General features: G+C 33.2%; 3 protein-coding genes across 22 annotated transcripts in view; 1 reads left to right on the forward strand and 2 right to left on the reverse strand.

Moving 5' to 3' along the window:
• Tm1 (tropomyosin 1) overlaps positions 1-9,256 on the reverse strand; it is a 46,862-nt gene extending 37,606 nt beyond the window's left edge. For 3 of the 18 annotated variants that reach the window (XM_065356914.1, XM_065356910.1, XM_065356909.1), the window contains exons 1-2: positions 9,102-9,253; positions 6,518-6,778 (exon numbers count right to left, since the gene is read on the reverse strand). In XM_065356914.1, coding sequence (XP_065212986.1) covers positions 6,518-6,757 — 240 coding nt within the window. In that variant the 5' untranslated portion in view covers positions 6,758-6,778; positions 9,102-9,253. Of the gene's footprint in view, positions 1-1,220; positions 1,634-3,461; positions 4,468-6,517; positions 6,779-9,101 lie in introns of those variants that run through there. The other 15 variants (XM_065356908.1, XM_065356906.1, XM_065356902.1 and 12 more) reach the window with 13 other exon arrangements.
• ClpX (Caseinolytic protease chaperone subunit) lies at positions 9,101-15,374 on the reverse strand. Of its 3 annotated transcripts, XM_065356896.1 has the most exons (15): positions 15,358-15,374; positions 15,208-15,257; positions 14,846-14,931; positions 14,661-14,777; positions 14,277-14,582; positions 14,058-14,203; positions 13,820-13,997; positions 13,535-13,735; positions 13,298-13,462; positions 13,128-13,228; positions 12,890-13,045; positions 12,599-12,769; positions 12,308-12,529; positions 12,057-12,239; positions 9,101-11,974 (listed from the first exon to the last, which is right to left on the reverse strand). In XM_065356896.1, the coding sequence occupies exons 4-14, from the start codon at positions 14,737-14,739 to the stop codon at positions 12,075-12,077; spliced, it is 1,890 nt and encodes a 629-aa protein (XP_065212968.1). In that variant the 5' UTR covers positions 14,740-14,777; positions 14,846-14,931; positions 15,208-15,257; positions 15,358-15,374; the 3' UTR covers positions 9,101-11,974; positions 12,057-12,074. The 3 variants fall into 3 exon arrangements, with proteins under 3 accessions (XP_065212968.1, XP_065212966.1, XP_065212967.1); XM_065356894.1 differs by lacking the exon at positions 15,358-15,374 and having other exon boundaries at positions 15,208-15,348; XM_065356895.1 differs by lacking the exons at positions 9,101-11,974; positions 15,358-15,374 and having other exon boundaries at positions 12,013-12,239; positions 15,208-15,348.
• A 137-nt stretch (positions 15,375-15,511) lies between these two features.
• Nak (Numb-associated kinase) lies at positions 15,512-22,706 on the forward strand. Its single transcript, XM_065356893.1, has 15 exons — positions 15,512-16,075; positions 16,198-16,316; positions 16,388-16,521; positions 16,616-16,727; positions 16,810-17,013; positions 17,218-17,350; positions 17,419-17,522; positions 17,709-18,129; positions 18,681-18,846; positions 18,957-19,086; positions 19,159-19,324; positions 19,417-19,503; positions 19,719-19,763; positions 20,443-20,685; positions 21,067-22,706. Exons 1-15 carry the CDS (start codon positions 15,949-15,951, stop codon positions 22,254-22,256), a joined length of 3,381 nt encoding a protein of 1,126 aa, XP_065212965.1. The 5' UTR covers positions 15,512-15,948; the 3' UTR covers positions 22,257-22,706.
• The last annotated feature ends 340 nt before the right edge of the window (positions 22,707-23,046 follow it).

Here is a 23,046-nt window from a genome sequence, read left to right on the forward strand (position 1 = left end):
ACTCATTACTACATTTCCTCTATCGTGTAAGATGACTTCTTATTAGAATATAAATGCGATTCAGTCATCAGCAATGACTAATCCACTAAGGTAGTTTATTTCATTTTTACATAAATGGAAGAAGTTACGTAACAGGCACATATCATAAACGACGAATTTCAATGCTGCATTACGTTGCACTATGGTAGGTTCCAAGTACTTAGGTACTTTCGATCTAGTACATATTTTGAAAATAGCTTCTTCAAGTTTTCAAGAGTTTTCCTTATCAATTTTCAGTCAGATGGGTAATTTTAATTAATACGATTTTGCGTTCAATATCACTAACCTAGATGTTATACTTTGACAGTTTTTTAAAACAACTCAGACTCACTGATTCGATCAATGAAAATAAAAATTGATAATAATTTTTTTATTATGCCTGCTGCGATCTCATTACCGTTTCCTCTGAACATACGAGTAAGAAGTGATAATGTAATGAGCTCGTAATAATTTTTCATCGTTACCGGATGAAGACTTTATCGGTTTCGAGAATGATATGAAAGTAAATATGACGAAAGTGCAACACATGTAATCATTTGTACGTATTTGTAGCGAAGGTAACATTTTGATAACTCGATCTTGACCATTTGAAGGTTCGTTAGCGAGAAAATCATCACAGAAAACACTCCAGAATCGATAACTATTCACAAGTTCAAGAAACCAAGTTCCTGAGAATAGGTTGAAACATCATACCAGGTAACAATAATTACGTGATGAGCTAAACGCGAAATCAAATTAACGATAATAGGATTCTGAGTATCGAAAGGTAGATAACTAGGACGTGTAAATCGAAGTATACCAAGAGCAATCATCGAAAATCACTACACACCACACAGCGATTGCGAATTACAGCACATAATGACTTTACCGGCGCAACCGGTGGATGCAAATAACACTCAAGAAAGACTTGATTATTCTAAATGGGTGTTTTCAAGTGCTATGTGAGCGATATAGAAACACAAATAGAAAAACCATCGAGGATAAGACTTCGATAGTTATTGAAATATGAAATTAATATCTCATTCAGAATTTGTAAATTATACTTATGCTGAAGAGTAAAAGCTGATGGGAATTGGGAAGATGAAATTGATATGCTAAGAAACGAATGCTACTGTGAAATCATTGAAATAGTTCGAAGGGTACTTATATTAGATAATAGTTGTAGATAGAATGAAACATACTTCTTCCCGGCGCATAATTTCTAACTGAAGTCTTTTATGGAACTCCTCGCATTCATCTTTGTACTTTTCCATTTCTTCTTTAGTTTGTCGCATTTTCTTTTTTAGAACATCTAGTAATGTGCCTTGCTGCATTGTTGTCGTCATTTTAATTATTTAACAATGAACACTTCGAACGAGAAACCGAAAATTAATACGATATCACACGTAAGCCGACCGCTAGCAAGATGGTGGACACCAAACTCAACAGAAAAACTAGAAACTTGATGACCGCAAACCACAGACCGCACACATCATACAAACAAACACAACTACAGTAACAATCTGCAAGTATTTAGCAAGCCGAATCGATAGACCACTTCTTCAACAAAACGACCGACAACCAGTAAGAAATACACCAACACTGATCAAGAGTAAGGAACTAAATACCAGGTATGGAAATACGCCATCTTTGGATATGGAAAAAAATTTTCAAGGACTAAATTTATAAATAATACCACCAATTTACGTTATTTTTTTACTTCATATTCATTTTAATACACAAAATAAACATTTTCCCACCATTTTTTTGATTCAATTTCATTATACGACTGAAATGAAAAAATCACATCACCGTCAAAACTACGAAATCTATAACCAAAAATGGCGTATTTCCATACCTGGTATTTAGTTCCTTAATCAAGAGTAACGAGTGATCAAACACAAACTTTCAGCTTTTGTTGACCGTACAATGACTGCAGTTGAACTGCGACACCAACCGACAAAATCATTCAACAGTGACGAATCAATTCAACATTATTCAGCAACAACCATCAACATTTCAACAAGTAGGATCAACACACAAACACCTAACTATTACGAAGGCAAAAAGTGATACCGCGACGTTCGGCTCGAGATTTTTTTTCATTTTTAAAAAAAACTTCAAAGTTCAAACCACCTGTAGCTACTGCAGCAAATTTTTAAAATAAAAAGTGGCTATCATTTCAAATTGACTAATAATTCAAATCATCAAATGTTAAAAATAATTAAAATAAAAATGAAAAGAATTTCTCGCCAAGTTTAAATAAATTTCTCGAAAGATTTTCGTTTTTTGCTACCTATGCAATAGCAATGGCAATACAGCTTAAAAATTATTTGAAAATTGTAAAATTTGATAAAATACTCAACATGGACATACTCATACTCAATCTATTTTTGAACGGACTATAAGACCTCAAATTTTGGTTTGGAAGGAATATTGCATACAAATTTTTAGTACATTTTACAGGCTCAATGTCCTTTCTCCAAAATACAAAAGTAAGCATGACATATGTAGCACCCACTACCTATAAATTTAGATGGTAAAATCTTGGGGATGGCGCGCGAGGAGGAGCTGATGTAGCACTCAAATAGACTTCACGAGTTCTACTATATAGATTAAAATATAAACTAATATGGTTAAATTTACAAACTTATCATACGAATAAAAATCTTGGGATTTAAATTCCCAATCGTTACTGGAATAAGATATTATGGCACTATTTTTCAGTAATCAGAAGGACTTCTCCGCAAAAGCATTTACATTCAAGAATTAATTTTAAGTAAACATTAAATTCACGACTAATAAGTAATAATGCAGAAATTGATAACTCATTACGACGAAAATTGTGTCTATAAGTATGATATCAGAAATTATTTTGAAAACCCAAAATCAATACGTTTCAACTTTAGGAAAAATAAAATAAATATTTCCAAAATTTCAAAATAGTGCCACAACCACATGAACCACATCAATATAAATATAAACTATTCTATCAATGAAAATAAAACAAATGTATTTTCAAAAACGATTGTAAAATAGCACGAGAATGTTACTGAGACTATAGAAATTCAAAACAATATCTTTAGGTACATTTCGGACCACTTATTACTTTTTGTTAAAAATATTTCTCTGTTTAATAATGAAGTATTTGTGAGGGAAAATTTACCAAAAAATTGTTAGGTCCTATTACAAATACGAATTTCCAATTATTCACAAGATTACAAATTTTGATAATTACGCAATCAGGTTACTGATTTTTCAAAAAATAAGTTCAATTACTTTGCAGCAATTTTTTTTCTTCTTTTCTTCATTAAAAAGAAAAAACATACACTGCAACAAAGTAACCTACTTTGTTAAAACTCCGACCGCAAAAGTATGAACGAAAGTTGAGACAATTTAGCTCTTATGAAACAAAAATGCGGGCCCCTAAAATATTTACTAACCCTTTTCAATTGAGAATTGAGAATATTGTGTAATTCATTTCTTATCACACTAAATTTCATCAGCGTGTCAGAGCTAAATATAGATGATCCGAAGCCTAATCCGGGATAACCTGGGGACCTTTGCTGTCTTCTTTTCAATCTTTCGGCTACAACTTCAGCGCTGACACTGGAGCATCGAAGTTTGGCTAGTTCTTCAGTTTCAGGATCCGCAGCAGGACCATCTTCACTGCCGTCAGCTTCCGAGCGAACATTTTCGGAAAATTCGGTGGTGTTTTCCACGGACGTACTGTTCACTTCCGCAGTTTCAGGAGGATTGTCGTTGTCATTTTTATCTGGACTAGCTTCTTGTCCAATCACAGTTCTTTCCCGAATTGGTAATACTTTTGAAGTCGTAGGTTTGTTAGTCCTTGTAATATCTATCACCGACCTGTTGTCTGTAGCAACATTGAACGTTCTTCGTTTACTGGTGGATTTTTTGAAAGGACGGCTGTGATGTTTCTCTTCATTTATTCGAGTACCATGTCGTTTATCATCTGCCATAGTTATAGGACATTTTTAAAATTCCAATCAAAATGAATACTTTGGTGTCGAAATAGATAATTATTTTCACTTGTTTTCACTATTCGATTCACTGATAACTGTATACGACGATTAATCATACTGTAACGTGATTGGTTGATGACATGCGAAGTCGACTATCAGCGCCATCTAGTTATCGTTGACCAGTCATATGATTTTTGTTTACACTGATAACATTGATAAGGAAAAGCAATTTTTAGAAAATTTTTCATGCGATGTGAATTTTTGTCAACTTTTCCACCACGTATTTCACGCGCGACCCGATTGTATGACTCGTATTTACTTTATTACAACGTTTTACAATGTTAAGTATGGTTGATGTACGCGAAGAATTCATCACAATTGATCTGCTCGTTTCTCCGCAGTGTTCAATATCCATCTTATATTAATTCACATAGAAACGCAGTAAATCGGTGACGTAATAAATTTAGAAATTATACGGCATACTCCGCGTGAAAACAATTGGCTACTGCCCAGATGAGTACACCACCAGCTCGTAGCTGCGTTATTTTAGTATTTCTTCACGTCGTTTTATTATTTTCTAAATATAAACGTATAATGTTACACGTTCTTGCTTGCTGCAGGAAATACTTCATTTACTTATCGGATGCTTTCGAATGTTCCTACGAAAATAACGCACATCTTTCAGTATAGGTTACCCCAGGTGTTCAAGTTCATCTTCAATTCATTACCTACTCAAGTATTGAGCTTTCATCGATGGAGAACAGAAAAGCAGAACTCGAGAAATTATTCTAAATGTATATGGTTCAATCAGATAACGACTTTTACATAATCAGAGAAAAATTGAAATCCTGTAAGGAATGCCATCTTCCCAAGCCCCCACTGTACATCGAGGAAATGAAATAATATTATAGGAACTATTTAGATAAAAAATGATCAGCTATTATCACAAATGGGTACTTTTATGCATATGATACACTATTTAGTGATGTGGTGACAGAGTGACAAATTCAAAAGCAAAAAATATCACGAAACTGATCTAAGTATAAAAAACCTTGCGTTGCGCGTCATTCAAACATTCATTACGAAGTCCTCATGAGTTAGCGCCATGTCATTACATCTATCTACCTATATTTTATCCAGAGGCGATAATAGTTACATTATATACAGGTATTAATTCCTTAAATGGTAACAAACGAGGACTGTGCGTCGCGTCATGCTCATAACTTTCATGAACACGTTTACTTTTTAAATTGAACGTAATCCGTTTTATAAGGGCTCTAGATGTTTGAAAACTAAAGTAAAAAAATGACTATTCCCGATCCATTTTTTAAAATCCAATATTTTGGTTAGGTACCTATACTTTCAAATCAATGAACTTTTTAATAGGTAATTGAACTGTAGGAACCTAGATCTTTTTTTTGTACGCGTATTCAACTTTGAATCATACAATTGAAAACATTGATGTTGGCCTAATTTATTGACGTGGTTAGAGGTTAGCTGTGGTACATCATCTCTTGTATAAATTAGATGCTCAACAAACTTGATAGATACGCATAATTAAATGAAGGTAAGTATCTATCAGATGCCATCAAGTGCAAAAAATTCAATAATACACGAACTCCATATTGCTCACTTCACATTTTTAGCATGTATGTATTCGAAAAATAGGCTGGCAGATGTGTTTTTGTGTGTAATTGATTTTTTTTTTACATTTTCAAGTTTTTAGGAATTGAAAAAGAAAAGAAATCAAGATTACTCAAACACGAAAAATTGAACTTTTTAGAGGTGTTTGTGAAAGATATTCCCATACACACCCTCAAATAATCAAAATAATGAACGATAGGTACCTACAAGACCAATTTAGGATCGAAATTGCCATGCGATCATCTCGAATATCAAGTATGAATCTAAATTTTAATTCAGTCACGTAGGTATATGAATATGAAATCACAATATAGTGATGTAGTTTATATTGTGGGATTGATCAAACGTGCTTTTTTATATTTTTCAGAGACTGATTTTCTTCACTATCGGTTCCATTAATACATTTTTTTTAAATAACAAAGATGTGAAAACGCATATCGCTGGTATACACTACCTACGCATAAATATCACAGAATATCAATCACATAATTCATGATATTGCACATTTTTATCCCCTTACGACAATAATTTCTTTATCTAGGTATTTAACAAATAAACACCAGGTAGCATTCGAACGTGTCATTATTTGAAGTTAACAGAAGACTTAAGTAGACCATAATTGGTGCATTGTTTACTATTTAAATTCAGATTAGGCCACATCTAAAATTCCTTATAAATTCTTAAAAAGTTATTTTTACCACTTACCAATCCCGAAACCTATCTATACCGCGAATTATGCAAGCGTCAAGTTAAAGTTATACCTAAAGTAAATCTTACATTTTTAATACATGCCATTAGAAACATCTAATCACCGATTTGAAGGGGATATTAATATTGTCGTTTTGAGCGAATACTTGGTAGGTACTTACCGTTTGTAGAGCCTTGTTTTTCTCTTCCAATTTGGCATTGACTTGCATCAGTTGTTCTTGAGTTTGATCTAATTCGTTTTCAATAGTTTGGATTTTCTTTTGTAAAGCACGAGCCTCTTCTTCAGCCTTTTCGGCTCTGAGATTTGCGTCTCTTGCTTGCTGTTCGCAGAGAAGGGCGCGATCCATCGCGTTATCCTTCTCCAGCTTCATCGCTTGCATTTTCTTCTTGATTGCGTCCATTTTGGATTGTTAGTTGTTTTCCTGAAAATTTATGAACAATTATTTTAAATTCAATTTTGAATATGTATGTGAATCGTTTGAATTATTCTTGGATCTAAATGAATTAGCTTTATTATTGCAAGTATTATAGTATGGACTCGGGTTTATAATCAACTTGTTACTGAGACTCAACTCATGGTCAGAATCAGTGTGAAAAATGAATAAGAGAGACGATATGAAGAGATCTACTACACTCCCGAAGAGAGTAACTACATATTTTACTTTGACTTAGTCAATAAATCATTGGAAAATTACAAATAGGAAAAAATTGAAAAAAAAATGAAAAAATAGAAAAAATAAGTAGGTACTCAGAATTACCGCAGTAACGATGACTCAGTGCTTATTATAATAGGTTTATAAGGTTTTCCACCAACCACGGCTGACAAAATTTGGAAAATTCAATCGCCCAATTTGAACTCAATAAATGAGATTGATATTAAGTTAACAGGTGCATGCTTACTGCTTTTCTACATAATTATAGAACCGGTAGGGATTCTTTTGCGTACAATGTTATTGTTTTTCGATTCAATTCATGTTATAGTAGGCAACTAAACACTTTCCTATTATTTTAAAATGACAATGAATTTAATTCTTTGTTTTTGACGTTTTTATTGTGAATCTTGTTCCATATTTTCTCTACTGTTGAATTTCATTTCAATGTTTTTTTTTCGTGTTTTCCAGATAGGTACCTAAATATACCTTAATGAAAATGATATAACACTAAGTGTGGACTACAAATTTAAATGTCCACGACAGTAAAAAAACCTAACAAATTAATAAAATGAGATAAATGGTGAGTTGTGGTCAAGTAATTTTATTTTTTGAATAAATGAGTTTATCTATCTTTGTTTATAATACTTACACTTGAGTAGGCCAAAACCAGCTACGATGAAAATATTTTCAATTAAAAGAATCAAACCCAAACAAATTCATAAGAAAGAACATACCCGTTGCCATTTTTACCACATTTCAATTTTTAAATTTCTACTTCGAAGGACAAAAAAAAATCACATGATGGTACGAATGTATCATACGATTTGTAAAATCGAATGACGAAGTAAGTTCTGAAGAAAATGACATTCCTCGTTAATTTAATAGATACATAGTAGGGTATACCTGTGTGCATATCAATTTTCAACACTTACGTAGGTAAATGACCAAACCTAATCGCTGGAATTTTGTGAGAATGACTAATAAGTGACTACCTATGTTTCTCCATGATGAGTGTATTTTATCTTATTTGTGACAACACGATTGAAATAATTTCGGAATAAGTATCAAGTTTTCAAATTGGTATTCTACAAATTAACATGATTTTATATCTCTTTAAAAGTATAAGTCGATAATTTTGTCCAGTTTTTTCATTAATAAATCATATCTATGTACAATAGAAATAGGAACTTAAACACACACCCCCGTTCTGTTGTCCTGTTTAGAAAGGTTACGGAAAGGTCGTTCTCCTTCTCATAAAAGTCACAAAAAATTTACTTATATGTATTTTAAGGAAAAAAGTAGGTAACACGAAGAACAATATAATATAGGGCCAAATCTAATTTTAACTGGATTAGTAATACTGGTATGAAAAAAATTATCTCACAGTCTGAATTTGAACACCCACGACCATTTTGCCACACGAGTACTGGTAACATTTTCGTATTGCCAAACGATCAACGAATTAATTGGTTTTGTTACATTTTTAACGAATTTTGCACAGTTCTCCTTTTATAGATGGGTGTTTATTTAATGGTAGCATTTCAAAAATAAACAATAATTATCTATGTTGTAAAATAAATTTGATACCTATTAGATTTCATCACACTTTACAATGTTAAAATTATTTTCAAGTTGGCAAAATATAATTTATATCAATTCTTATTTTACACTTTGAATACTTGCTCATCGAAAATTTTGACCATCTTTATCAATATTGATTGCAAATTTCTATTTGAAAGAAAAGTAAGTTACCTATTCGGTAGGTAAATAATTATTATTGGATCTTTGGTTTTTTTTTTCTAAGTTCATCCCAAAGGGTGAAAAGCTGCATAAATCATGAATTAATGTTCAGTATTGTTTAAAAGGCATCGTTCAATTACCTAATTTAGCATTTTTTTTTTCTAATTAATTTTTTTACATAATTATGAAACCATCAGTGTTGTTTTATAAGTAAATTTGTGTTTCTTAAGAAAACCTTTTGATTTCAATACCAAACTTAAACCCAACATTTTTCACTGTCCCATAGATCACGAAATGCACAGATAGATACCTAGATATCATAGATCTAAATTATTCAAAATTTTTTACATACCTTTAAACGAAAGTAAAAATGGAACGGTTGATTTTTTTGCACAATTGCGAAAAAACGCGCGCGACAATTAAAACACGAACTTGAGCACTTCACGAAAACTGACGATCGCGTACAGAAAATAAACGCACGAATTATGTGCTACCACTATGAAACTAGACGAATGTTTATCATTCAGATGGGAGAACGGGGGAAAGGTTATATCGGCTTTCTTTTGGCCTTAGCTGGCGACGATGAATACTATAGCAATCTTTGCATGTGTGGAAGTGTTCATGAGAATTTTTACAGGCTAGTAAAAGAAGTGGAGAGAATCGTCTATTTAAAGAAAATCAACGTTCTCTGTTAGTGGTAAAGTTAATCGTGTGGTGTGGTGCACAGCAAAGATATAGGCTACAGCCACACGATGAAAAAAATTGTGTCAAAATCAAGTGAGGAAGCTTTTAAAGAAAAAAAATATTTTTTTTTCAAAAAGGCTGAGTTTTAGTTTAAAATTAAGCATTTTAGAGATGGATTACAGCGGATTTAGGTACCATGAGTCAGAGATCATGATTCTTTTCAGTCAAGGAAACACTTTCGATGTAAAATGCGTACTTTTAGTTTCAATCGAACGTGTCACGATTTCACAATTATTACAGACACATAAAATGTATTACCTATTTAATAAAGGTCTGTTAGGATGAACGCATACCTACTATAGCATTGGACATAGTTAACGGAACGAAGTTTCATCTGTTAGGCAAACAAAGTGATGGAGGAGTGTACCTACTAATAAAAACAACCTATTTTACAATTTTACTAACCTACCTTAATGGCTGTATAAATGAGGAGTGAGAGGGATCTTTCAATTATGAAATACATATTAGGTTGAGTGACGGAGACCTGAGAAAGCAATGCGCTTTCAATTTTAGCAGCGGAGAGGGCAAAATAGTGTTGAGGATGACACTTGTTTCCCAAAGCTGTGCTGTTAGCTGACCTATAAAAGCTCTCATATATCCAAGGTGGATCCTCAATTTTCCTGAATTTCGCTATGTAGCTGAGGTAAAAGTTGTTTGGTGGTCCAAAATTTGAAACTTGAAACATGAAGAAAAGCCGCGATCTTTCACTTTTGCTTCACCAAAAATTCTTGAAAATCTACATTTTCATATTTTTAAAAAGAAAACATGGATCAGATCTTCTTTTCAAAAAAGCCTCTTTTTTTTGGAAAATTCCCTATTTTAATTCATTTAGCGAGTTCCGAAATGGTAGGCCTATTGAATCTATCTATAGAATAATGCGAATAAACGAGTTTTAATTTTCCTACGTTCAAGATTTAAAATTTTCAATTAAAAACGTGATGATCCTGGCGAAATGATATTAACGCTTATTTACGTATAATACGATAATTAATTAAGTAAATTCAACATATGGTGCCTATTTTATGAAATAATGATTGAGTAAATTGTACAAATGTTATCTTATGTGTCTCAATATAATAGAAAACTAACGAGTACAAACCACATCCATTTATGGTAAAGACTAGTAAGACCTGGGAATTTGCTAGTAATAAATAAATCATTCCAAATACATTTGCCGCTTCTTTGAAGGTAGCTTATTATTTACTATGCGATTTTTTTTTACAATGGGAATGTATTCGGGGACATTTGACATGTTAAACAAGCGCCTTGTTATTAGCAGTAGCTTATCACGTTAAAAAGTACTGGTCAATGGTACATGAATTGAGAATGACACTTTTACAACAGAGTAATAAGAATTGGTAGGCGAAGCGAAAGATCGTAGTCCCGAAATACTTGAGAATACCCAATTTGAAGCGGAAATTTGAGGAAGGAGTTGATTACAAATTTGGGTTTGTAAGTTTTTGACTAAAATAATCCGGGTAACTTTGAGTTGGGTATTTTGAAGAAGCTGAGTTGATTATTTCATTTCTTCTAATAATTATAATCTTCAACATGTCTTTCAAAATTTATCAAAATTGTCATAATTCAAAAAAATTTAAATAGTTTCGAATCGAAATTTTGTAACATGTACTTAACTTACCAGTCTAAACAAATCCCAAAAAATTAATTTTCCGACAAAGTTACAAAAAAATTAAAAAAAACAACATTATTCTAATACTTAGTTTAAAATTAATTAAGAACAAATTTTTAACAAAACTTTTAATTGAAGAAATCATTGCTTGTTTAACAAGTAAAATTTACAATGCATAACTTTACATTTCTTCACAACAGAACTGGTATTGGTTTCACATAAACGTGCTATCTCTTCAAAGTACTGTCAACTGATGAAATTCATGATCTTGAATGTGAAACATAACGGGATCGGAACACAAAAGTTCAAACGCTTAGATCACAGGTTATTTGCAATTATTCATATCAGCAAGCGCTAATAATAATTTGAAAAAAGATATTCTCTATCAAAATATTCGAACTATCGAGAAAATAATATAGCGTTGAAAATCCCGGCATATTTTTCGTTGTCACAGCCACAGCGTAAGTTATGAACTCCTCTTCATTGGAATGTTGACAGAACTTCGCGGATTGACATTTTTATCAAAAAAATAATTTAAACAGGTTCGGTATTGGGCAAATATATGGAAATTAAATGTATATATGTAGATTACAAGAATACAACAACTATTTAATGTCATTCACATAACGACTAATATCGAAAAATAGTTAACAAATCAGATTAACAATACATATACAATGCGAAACAAACGAAATTATTCATTAAGGTTTTTAAAAAATCAAAATTAATAACGTAACCGAGTCATTTAGTTCATTAACCGTTCGTACTATAATAAAATCAGCGTAATGATGCACATAAAAGAGAATTATAAAAGAAATGAATATCTTTATGATAAAGAAATCCTGAAAATCCTACAAAAAATATACACACAATCTATAAGTAGGTATACGTTTCTTGATAACTCCAATTTTTAAATAAAAAATTAATACTAACGTTGTCGTTTTTCAGCAATTATTTAGCTTCAGCTCGCATTTCAAGATTATCGGTATTCTCTTCTACGGGTCGTCCTCTAATATAAATAGGAGGTATTTTACCATTAACTACATCTTCAGTCACATGCACACTCAAAATATCTGAGCCTGGTACTTCGAACATTGGTTCTAATAATATAGTTTCCTGTGAAGTACATCATTGATTAGTTTATGTCCAAGAGATACAAAAAAAAAGGGGGGAATTCAACGTACCATTATAGCACGTAATCCACGAGCGCCGGTTTTCCTTTCCATAGCAAGTTGGGCAATTGCTTTAAGAGCATCAGGTGAAAATGTAAGATCAACTTTATCCATTCCGAATAAAATTTGATATTGATGTACCATAGCATTTTTCGGTTCGGTTAAAATTCTAATCAATAGATCAAGATTCAAAGAATGGAATGGTACTAGAACTGGGAATCTACCAACGAATTCCTGAAAAACGAAATCATTAGTGAAAAAGAATTTAAACTCATTAATAGTGCAAATATCAACAATAATTACAGGAATCATTCCAAATTCTATCAAATCTCGAGCTTCGACTTGTCTAAGAAATCGATCTTTTTCTTCGTTATCTTCTTCAACTGATGAGGAAGCACACTGATGCATCATGTCAGCCAGTGACGCAGCTCTCCTTCCTGGTGAAACATTAGTGGGAGCACCGAATCCCAAATACTAAAAATACAAAGGGAACCGCGATATAATAAAATACTTTGTATTACGCTAATATATGTAGTTAAAAATTTAATCATTCGACTGATAAGCTGACATTGAAATCAAATACTAAGTATTTACCTTCTCGTTTTTTCGTCTGCTGATTAATCTATCAAGTCCATTATAAGCGCCCGAAGCTACGAATAAAACATTAGTTGTGTCGACTTGAACCGTTTCACCGCGTAATTTCCTAGGTGAATTACGTTCGGGAACATTTACTATCGTGCCTTCTAACATCTAAGCAGAAAAGAATGCTCATTAGCAAGAAAAATAAAATACTGAAAAAATGTCATGAAAATATTCAATTTGATCAATTTACCTTGAGCATACCTTGCTGCACACCTTCACCTCCAACATCGCGAAGTTGATGAATTCCAGGTACTGCTCCGATTTTGTCAACCTCATCCAGAAAAACAATACCTAAGACATAAATTCAATTTTACATTTTTCTCTCCAAAAAAACTACAAATGTAACCAGCTTTGACTCACCCATTTGCGCTTTTTCAATATTATAGTTAGCGTCTTGCAATAATTTAGCAATAACGCTTTCTATATCTTCTCCAACGTAACCAGCTTGGGTCAAAGTAGTACAATCACAAATAGCAAAAGGAACATCTAAACATTTCGCCACCGTCTGAGCTAACAATGTTTTTCCTAAAAAAAAGAGGAAGTTTAGAAGTGGATGGTAACTATGAAGAATGACGACATGTGCAACATTCAACTAACCAGATCCAGTCGGTCCCAATAGCAGAATATTACTCTTTTCCAATTGTAATTCATGACTGTTGGCATCTAATATGTCGCTACCAGCAGTATTATTTGATCCGGCATTGCTGCTGCTTTGTTGGTTACGATTTTCGGTATTCGGCTGAAATCCTAATCCACCTTGGTTGGAGCCATAATTATAACCATTGATATGAAGAAAATCTGAAAGCAAAATAATCCATGTTGGGTATAAGTTTATTACAAAATTATTACTTCGAAAGCTCACTCGAATAAATCGAAACTTGCCTCTGTGGGTAAATGAAAATTGAGATCCATTTTCCATAAGCGCAATATCTTGTTTACTATTACTGGCCGTTTGGGATAAATTATTGTAAATTCTCTTATAATGATTATACACAGCAACGGATAAAACTTTCTTAGCGTGTTCTTGACCAACGACGTGTTTATTCAAATACGAAAATATCTACAAGCAAAAACTCTGAATAAAAAATCTATATGCATTATAAAAGAATAATAAATTCACCTTTTTAGGAGGAGGCGGTGGCTTTCGCACAAAAGAGTTTCGATGCTCGTCTTTCGTTTGTTCTTTCATTGTTTTTTTCGTATCAAGTTCCGATAACACGACAAAGAAGTGATGACATTTCTCACATTTTACAAACCTAGTGGAAGCTACATGACAGACAAATAAATTAGGTACTTGAAAGAATCAACATTGAGCAAAAATCAATAATCAAATACGTACAAACAAACGTCTCAACGTGAGTACATGGATCTCCGCATTTAGGACAAGATAAATGATTACCACCACCATCTTTTCCTTTGCCACTGCCTTTGTTAGTGGTCCCATCTGAGCCCCCGCCAGACGAAGCAGCATTACTTTTGCTTTCTCCTTTGTCGACAGTATTTCCATCTTTACCACTGCACATAACTGGAGCAGATGTCGATATTTTATGTATTGAAATCTTTGAGCTGAACGTTCTCACACTCGAACGATTCGACGGCGATAAACATAACTGGTAAGGATGACCATTGCAGCACATTATTCCAACTATAAACAATACACAAGAATGAAAATTCTGATCTTTAATACAAAAGCGTGGTTCGTAATTAGGCAAACAGTACATACCATAGTAAGATTTTGTGAATGCATTGCTTGATAAATATTTTCCTAGATTGGAAACCAGTGTGCAATGAACCGTTCTCATTTTCGCGACAAGTTATCTTAAACTAAAAACCATTCAACCTGAAACGAAATGGATGAATTAAGCTATTACCTATCAGAATAATAAGAAATGAACATTGCGTACTCACCAGACGTTAATATCACAGTTTTGTTAACCGATTTCAGTAGTAATTGCATTCAATTAGACCCAGTACACCAAGCTTTTTTTTCGAAACTGTAAACAAAAATAGAAAACTTGCCAACTAAGGAAGGTCATGAATTATCTCAGAAGAAATTTCAGCCAATAAAAAATGCATTACATCAACAGCTGATGGTTTAATAACGTCATTGCGTCGATGTATTGCAATATTTACAAGATATGTCGCTGAACATAGGTTTATGAAGTATAAATACAACGGCTAACAATGCGAAAAATTCGACCAGTCAACTTTTTAATGCATGCAATTATGATTGTGTATCATTGATCAGCAATATTGTGAACTCTACTTACATAGATGATGCCGACAGCTGAACGGTTGATGAAATGACAAAATAAGTCAACTTATTGAACATGAAACATTACATTAATACTAGATTAATTATAATACATATATTTACGATCTAATTTATAATGATAAAATGAAATGATTCTACCACATACGATAGAATTGATAGAAATCACGTAATCATCAAATCATCGCAAGTTCAAAATTCAGTCACTCAATTCCATGTATGTATACGAACAGTTTATGTGGATAAGGTCAATCAAGTTCATTTTGTGTTTTTTTCTATTGTCAACTCAGCCAGCTTTAAGCCTGCCTGGGTGATTTTTTTTCATCCAGCTTCATCCAGCTGACAACGGTGCAAAAAAATGTGAAATCTGAAAATCTTCAAGTAGTTTCTCTTCTCTCCTGAAAAATTGTCGATAATTCATAAATTTGTTTCAGGAAGATGTTTCCTGCGGTTTTCGTTTGAATCTTGTGTGTTTGTTTGATAATCGTGTGATTAAAGTAATCTGTAAAGCTATGTAAAACATTAAGTTTCACGTTGCTAAATGATATTCTCTAGTTGATATTTTTCTAGTGAATTGTGATTTTTATCAGTGGGTCTGGCTAGAGAGAAATATGTGGTACGAATTCGTATCGTTGAAATTCTGTACCCCTGTCTGATAACTCGGAGAATTATATCATTATTATTATGTACGTGATGACCGTACCATTTTGACCATTTTTTCATCACTTTCACCATCAGCATGAAGAAATTATTTGGAAAAAGCGAATCGAAAAGTGACAATAATGCTAAAGATTTGGGTAACTGCGTTGGAAAGTCATTTGTGGTTGGAAGAATGACCGTGGTCGTAGAAGAAGTTATTGCCGAAGGTACGTATTCGTTTCCCATACACCCATCAATGTTTCACATTACCTGTTTGTATCAATACATACTGTTGATTGCGTTACTTTATTGTACATTTTCCTTATCGCGTATGTTTTACATTTTGCAGGAGGGTTCGCTGTTGTTTTCCTTGTTAAAGCTAATAATGGGAAACGATACGCGTTGAAAAGATTATTCGTCAATAATCCTTCGGATTTGAACATAGCAAAACGAGAAATCCAAATAGTTGTAAGTATCTGCTTGAAGATTTGCGCCAATATGCTCTACATGATTCTTGATACACGATTTTTGCTTCACAGAGTAATCTAAATGGGCATAAAAACATGATTGGCTACGTTGATTCGAGTATTGTTAGCCAAGGTAATGATGTATACGAAGTATTAATGTTGATGCCTTACTGCAGGAATCATGTCCTTAGCATGATGAATTCAAGGTATTCACACACATTGTTATTCTAAACATATATCTTGTTGTTAATGTCTCTAGCGAGTTTTATTTACATTTGAAATTTCCGTTCAATTTGTTAGATTGCAGTCTGGATTCAGTGAGAAGGAAGTTCTGCATATTTTCTGTGATATTTGCGAAGCTGTGTCGAGGTTACATCATTGTCAAACTCCTATTATTCATAGGGATTTAAAGGTTTACATTCGATTTGATCGTAATAATTATTCGATGAAAAAATGTCTTATTATTAATTATGTTTTTCTGTGTTCGATTACAGATAGAAAATATTTTGTTAGCTGAAAGCGGCGATTATGTATTGTGTGATTTTGGTTCTGCTACCGGACGTATTCTTGATCCAGTGAAAAATGGTGTAGCAAGCGTTCAAGAAGAAATTGAAAAATATACTACATTGTCGTATAGATCTCCCGAGATGGTTGACCTGTATTCAGGAAAACCAATTACTACCAAAGCAGATATATGGGTAATTATTATTCTCGAAATCGTTGCCAATTCTGTATTCAATTTTCACATATCTGAATTGAAAAATAAAATGATGATTCAACTTTTTGTAAAACACTGGAAATTTTATCGTTTTATCGAGTCAATAATAATTTTAAATACTTACTAGTCACATTGTTTTGCATTGATGATTAATTTCAAATAACTTATCTATGTCATTTTTCAGGCATTAGGTTGTTTGTTGTATAAGCTGTGTTTTTTTACGTTACCATTTGGAGAGAGTACTTTGGCTATTCAAAGCGGACAATTTACAATCCCCGAAAACCCGAAATATTCTAGTAAATTGCACGCTCTAATAAGTATGTTCTCAAATTTATTCTCAATTTGTTTGAAAATTTTAGTTATTAATTCGTTCTTTCCTTTACAGAATATATGTTGGAAGTCGATCCTGATAAGAGGCCGGATATATTTCAAACATCGTATTTCGCATTTTCAGTTGCTGGTAAACCATGTCCCGTTAAAAACTTAAACGTAAGTTTACGACTTTCGTATTCGTGAATCAGTTTCACTGATTTTTGTGTACTTATACTCTCAACTTTGTTTGGAAATATAACAATAAAAATTCTGGAATTATAAAACATTTCAAGAATTTCATCTACTGATATGTTTGTTGCCATTTCCGTGTAATATATATCGTAATTTTATGGGGTTTTACAGAAATCAGCGGTTCCTAATGTAGAAGAATTAATCACGTTGTTGAGCTGCGATAAAAAACAACAACCACCTCCGGTCAAGATAGCTCCATCTAAATCCCAACTTTCTAACGTAGTTCCTTCTGAACCGTTTTGTAGCACGAGCGTAACCCCGCGACAGCGACCTAAACCGATGAATACAACGATTGCTGCGACTGCATTAGGATCATCGCCAGTACTGAAACGAGCTTTATTTCCGAACCCGTCGTCAATTCAGCAAGCTTCGCAGTCTCCGGACGTGACATGTTCCTTCGTAAACCCACCTAATACAAATTCAGACAGTACAGATACTCGCTTTCAGCCGACTGATCATACTCAGAAACCTTTCTCAGTTACGCCTCCACCAGAGGCTGCCTCGTTTGATAATTTATTCCCTTCAAATACAGGTAAATTATAAACTCGGTTTCGATGGCATTAAGAATTGAAAATGTATCGATATATTTCACTTACTAGTAGTTTAAAAGGATGGGTACATTGGAAAAGAAAGTTTGACGTTATTTGAGCTTAAGAATAGTGAGTATTCATTAATCCGTGTCGATGTCGTAATTCTTCCCTGAGAATATTGCTATTTTCCTTGTGGATGATGGATAATCGATAGAGTTGATGGAGTTTTCGAATTTGATTCGTTTTACAGTACGATTTTATTGAACGAGTTTTAATTTTAAAAGTCGATTAAAAAGTAAATTGGAAATGAGTTTTATCGAATTTTTTTTTGAAAAGTGATATCTTATTTGATTAATGGTATCGAAAGATTTGTATCTGTTGAAATTTTTATTCTGTCCGTATTGTATTTTGAAATGGGAAAAAATTATGCCACTGTTATTTGCTAACTCGACTGCTTCAGTATTTCTCAATTCCATTATGTTTTTAAATTCTTAGAAAAATGTGAAAATTGCTGACCTGTTTTTTGTTTTTTTTTGATTTCGATTTCGAACAGAATTTGAAGACCCATTCAGAGAAGAGCCGCAGAGTTTGCCTCCGAATACTGGTAACGCTGCAAAAGTACAAGGTGAAATATTCACTGGACAATCCCCAACATTATCCCCGTCAAATAAACATAATATTCATAGACGAAATGTCAGCGATACTTCTGCGTTTAAAAGGTATTTATATCGATATCTTATCTACATTTCTTTGGCAAATCAACACGATACGAACACATTTAGGTCTTGATCTAGTTGTAAAGTTGTTTCAAATTGTGTATTTTTTACAGGGTTTATTCGAACGAAATGAATCAGTTTCGCAGTTCACAAAATGCATCGCTGAAAGCAACATCGAAGGACGACTTCGATAAAACGGATACTCAAGACTTGAAACAATTTTCAACTGCAAGAGTTGTGCAGGTTCGAGTTGAAACTGTACCTTTATCGCTTTTTCCATTTGCGAGAAATATTTACGATACATTTTATGTTTAGAGCAATAAAAGACTCGATAAAGAATCTAAATCTTTATCGAGCGAGGTTTCTTCGTGGAACCCATTCGAAGAAGGTGCTGTACATGCAACGAAATCGCATAGCGTTAGTAATGATATATTCATGGCGAAATTTCAAGATCGAAGTTTCGCACAGCAACCAGATAGAAGTGAGTTTGGTATATTCGTAATTTTGCTCATGTTATGTACATCATAGAAAACTTGAATTTACATATAAATACAAATTATGTCTTGTTTTCAGATCATTTCGATAAAAAACCAACAGATAAAAGTAAAGATGGCGAATCCAGTGAGGATCCCTTTGGTTCTGCCCCGTTCAGATTACCCGGTAATTACTTATTATGAGCATAAAATTGTATATAGCATTAGTATTTTACAACGCTTAATATGATGGAAATCAATACATAATAGTATCTTATTCGATATCAGTATTGTGTTAGTGGCTTAAACTATTCTCTTCTATGTTATACTTCTCATAACGTTGTTATCTATTTTAATAAAATTGATCTACCCTATATATCTTTTTTTTTCAATACTTTTTAGGTTCAAAACAATCGAACAATAAACATAAAAAGTCTTCTAGTGCTGGTAAGTCGAGACTCCTCGTTCAAATTTTGCTTGTATTAGAAATTCTTCGCATGCAAAAGCACGTGTTAAAATGGTATGATTTTCATTATCGCTTGCGTAAAAAAATTGATCGGTTTACGGAAGCTCTTTTCTATTATCGATGAAATGTTAAAAAAAAAAAAAAAAATGAATTGAAATTCTATCTTTGGTGATTTTCTGCTCAGAATTGAATGGTAAATCGATGCAATTTCTTCTATTTATTTGGGATCTTGTGTTCAGCTTGTATTCTTTCTCTTATATTTTTTTTTTCATTGAAAAAATTCGGGATAATTTCCATGCTTGGTGCGTTGGGTATTGTGTTTTACGAATATTTTTCTGTAAAAGTATTCTGGTGTTAGATAATCATCCTGCTTTAAATGAAAACACATGTATCAAATTCTGGTTCATTTGATACTGAAGCATGTGACAGAATTGTTAATACAAATGAAAGCAGGAAACAGTTTTTCCTGTTTCTGGTAAATGAAAAAAATATGTATGAATGAACTCGATAGCCGCTTCTCGTATCTAGTTTAGAACCTTATCTCGATTTGCGTATTTTTGTCTGTCAGCTTGAAAATACTGGTGTACTGGGACTTTCCGAATATATCTACGTATCAGTTTCATATTTCCGGTTATCATTCACGATTTTTAATGTTTACAGATTACACAAGCTCATTAGATAAATGGAAAAAGTATTTCATTGAGAATAATATAAAAGTAGATGATTTAAATTTGGAAATCGGAACCGACAGCGAAATTGAATGGTACAATGAAATTTCATCCTCTGAATTGGTAGTTGCTCCGTCAACATCTCCTTTCGTTCCGCCTCCAGCCGAAGACAGATCGAAATACGAAAAATTAACCAGTAATTTGGATGATGTATCGTCTGACGATAGTGTTGAAGGTGAATTATTACAGTTTTTTAAGAACATTGTGTTTTGCAAAACTTTTGCGACCTTCTTGATCTCTCTCGAATGTTGATTTTGAACTTTTTTCTGTCTAAAAATTGAAATATGTAAATCCATTTCACAACTCGAACCAACTTACCCCATGCTCAAAAATTCGTTTCAATTTTTTTTGCCTAAATGATATTAGCCCCTTCAATTTTCAAGTAAGGCAACTTATTCGTCTCAAGTTTCTTATAGTACTCGATTATAGGTACCAAACCATTTACTACCGTACACCCTGTACATTTCTTTTTCATTCGTCTAGTTCTACTTAATTTTTGTGAAACATCCACTTTCGAAATCAACGAATTATATTGTTTTATTTTTGAACATTTCAGATCCAGCGAGCGGAGATAATTCTCAAAAACGGGGTTCGTACAACAGGCGTATTTCGCGTCGTAAGCCGAAAGGACGAAACGACGTTAAAACAAAATCTAACGAAAACGCGATTAAAAAATCAGACTCGAATGATTCCATCGGTTCTGCGAGTGATTTACGAGCACGACAAGAGCAAGAAGAAGAAATAGACGATAAAGAAGATAGCGAAACGATGACCGTAAACGATAGCGTATTAACTTGCGGCTCATCGGCATATCATGCCGAATGCGAAAGCATGGCTAGAGAAGAGTTACCATCATCCAGGAGGTATCCGAGAATGGCGAAATTACCGGAGAATAAAGAACTCGATACGTTGTTCGTAGGTCATTCGTACGGCGACAAGCCCCTATTGGCTGATGACGAATTAGACAAAGGAGATACAATATCGCCGGCTCCGTTGATCGATATGAACGACGAACAGAAAGAGCTCAATAAAGAAGACGTATTTTCATTGGCACCGTTCAGTAAAAATCGTAAAAAACCCAAAGATACTAGTCAAGCCGATTTACTCATCACTATGTCTCCTAATATAGCCGAAGGAGCGTTGGTTGATTTAGATGATAGTAAATCATATCCTTTCGATAGTAAACGCGGTAGCAACGCGTCGTACAAGGAATTCGATTCCACATATCAGATCGTAAACAACGATAGTTTCGAAACAACGGCAGCTTTTATTCAAGGCGTCGATGCGGTCGCCGATAATAATCCATTTAGCGCGTCTTTCAATCCACCTCTTACTACGTGTGCTACGAATTGCGAAACTGGCCAGTTCGATAAAACAAAAGAAGATCTATTCGGAGCTGTTCCTTTTTCTCGGATGGCCGTACCGGTCACAAAATCGCCGTGTAATCAAAACGTGGATGATTTTATAAATTTCTCTACCGATATTTCCGATACTACTGAAACCACTGTTGCAGCTAATAACGTGTATTATATGCCGAACGCGAACTCGTATTCTACCCCAGCTCGTACCAATGATATCGAATACAGCGCCGGTATAAATAATATGAGCTTCGAAGATCATACAAGTAACGGTGCTGATTTCAACGAATCGACGTCCTTTACCAAAGTCAAACCGGCTGCTAACACTATGGAATGCGGCCAGAAGTTTTTCTTTCAACCTAATAAAAGCAATAATCCATTTTTCTAATGTATAGTTACTATTTGTATGTATTTATCCTTCTTCGAGTCTTGTTTTCTCTTTTGTCCTGTATTATTCTGTATAACGTGTCTTATGAGTCGTAGAAGTAGATTTTAATAGCGAAGTTTAATCGTTGTCTTGTTCGTTTTTAGAAAAGTTTTTCCTTTTTTTCTCCGTTATTTCGTTAATTGTAGAATTTCTGTTTAATGGTGCTTTGTATTATACCTTATCGAAGTGTTTATCATCGGATATGTGAATATGTCTATGAGTATATTACCATTTTTTTCTCCCTTCAACCATACCTACAAACTCTTGAGAAATTATTATTCGCAAAATACCTAATTGCTTTTTATTATTTATTTCTTAAAAGTTCTTATTAATAATACAAACTAATCGCTTTACAACAATAACACTAATACAAATACCTAACTATTTTCTTCATACCCTAGTCAAAGTTTGTATGTCGTGTTATGTATTACCTACCTACCTACCTACTTATCTACTGCTATTATGTATTCTGTTTTTTCTTTCGTGTATTATTTTAAAATTGAACCTTCTCCTACAATGTCACATCTTACCTGACTTTTTTTGGTGCGTTGAAATGTTAACAAAATGCTTAATGACGGTGGCTCTTGATGTTGATGTTTTTGTGTTTTTCTTGCAGCTTCATTCAGTTTTTTTTTTTTTTTTTCAAGCATATAACTTATTATAGGTACATATAACTAACCAAAGGCATTATTAACATGTAACCTGTAATTAAGATATTGCTCCATTGTGAAAATAGACGATTTTTTTCTAT

The sequence above is a fragment of the Planococcus citri genome, chromosome 3 (genome assembly GCF_950023065.1).
Source record: "Planococcus citri chromosome 3, ihPlaCitr1.1, whole genome shotgun sequence".
NCBI lineage: Eukaryota > Metazoa > Arthropoda > Insecta > Hemiptera > Pseudococcidae > Planococcus > Planococcus citri.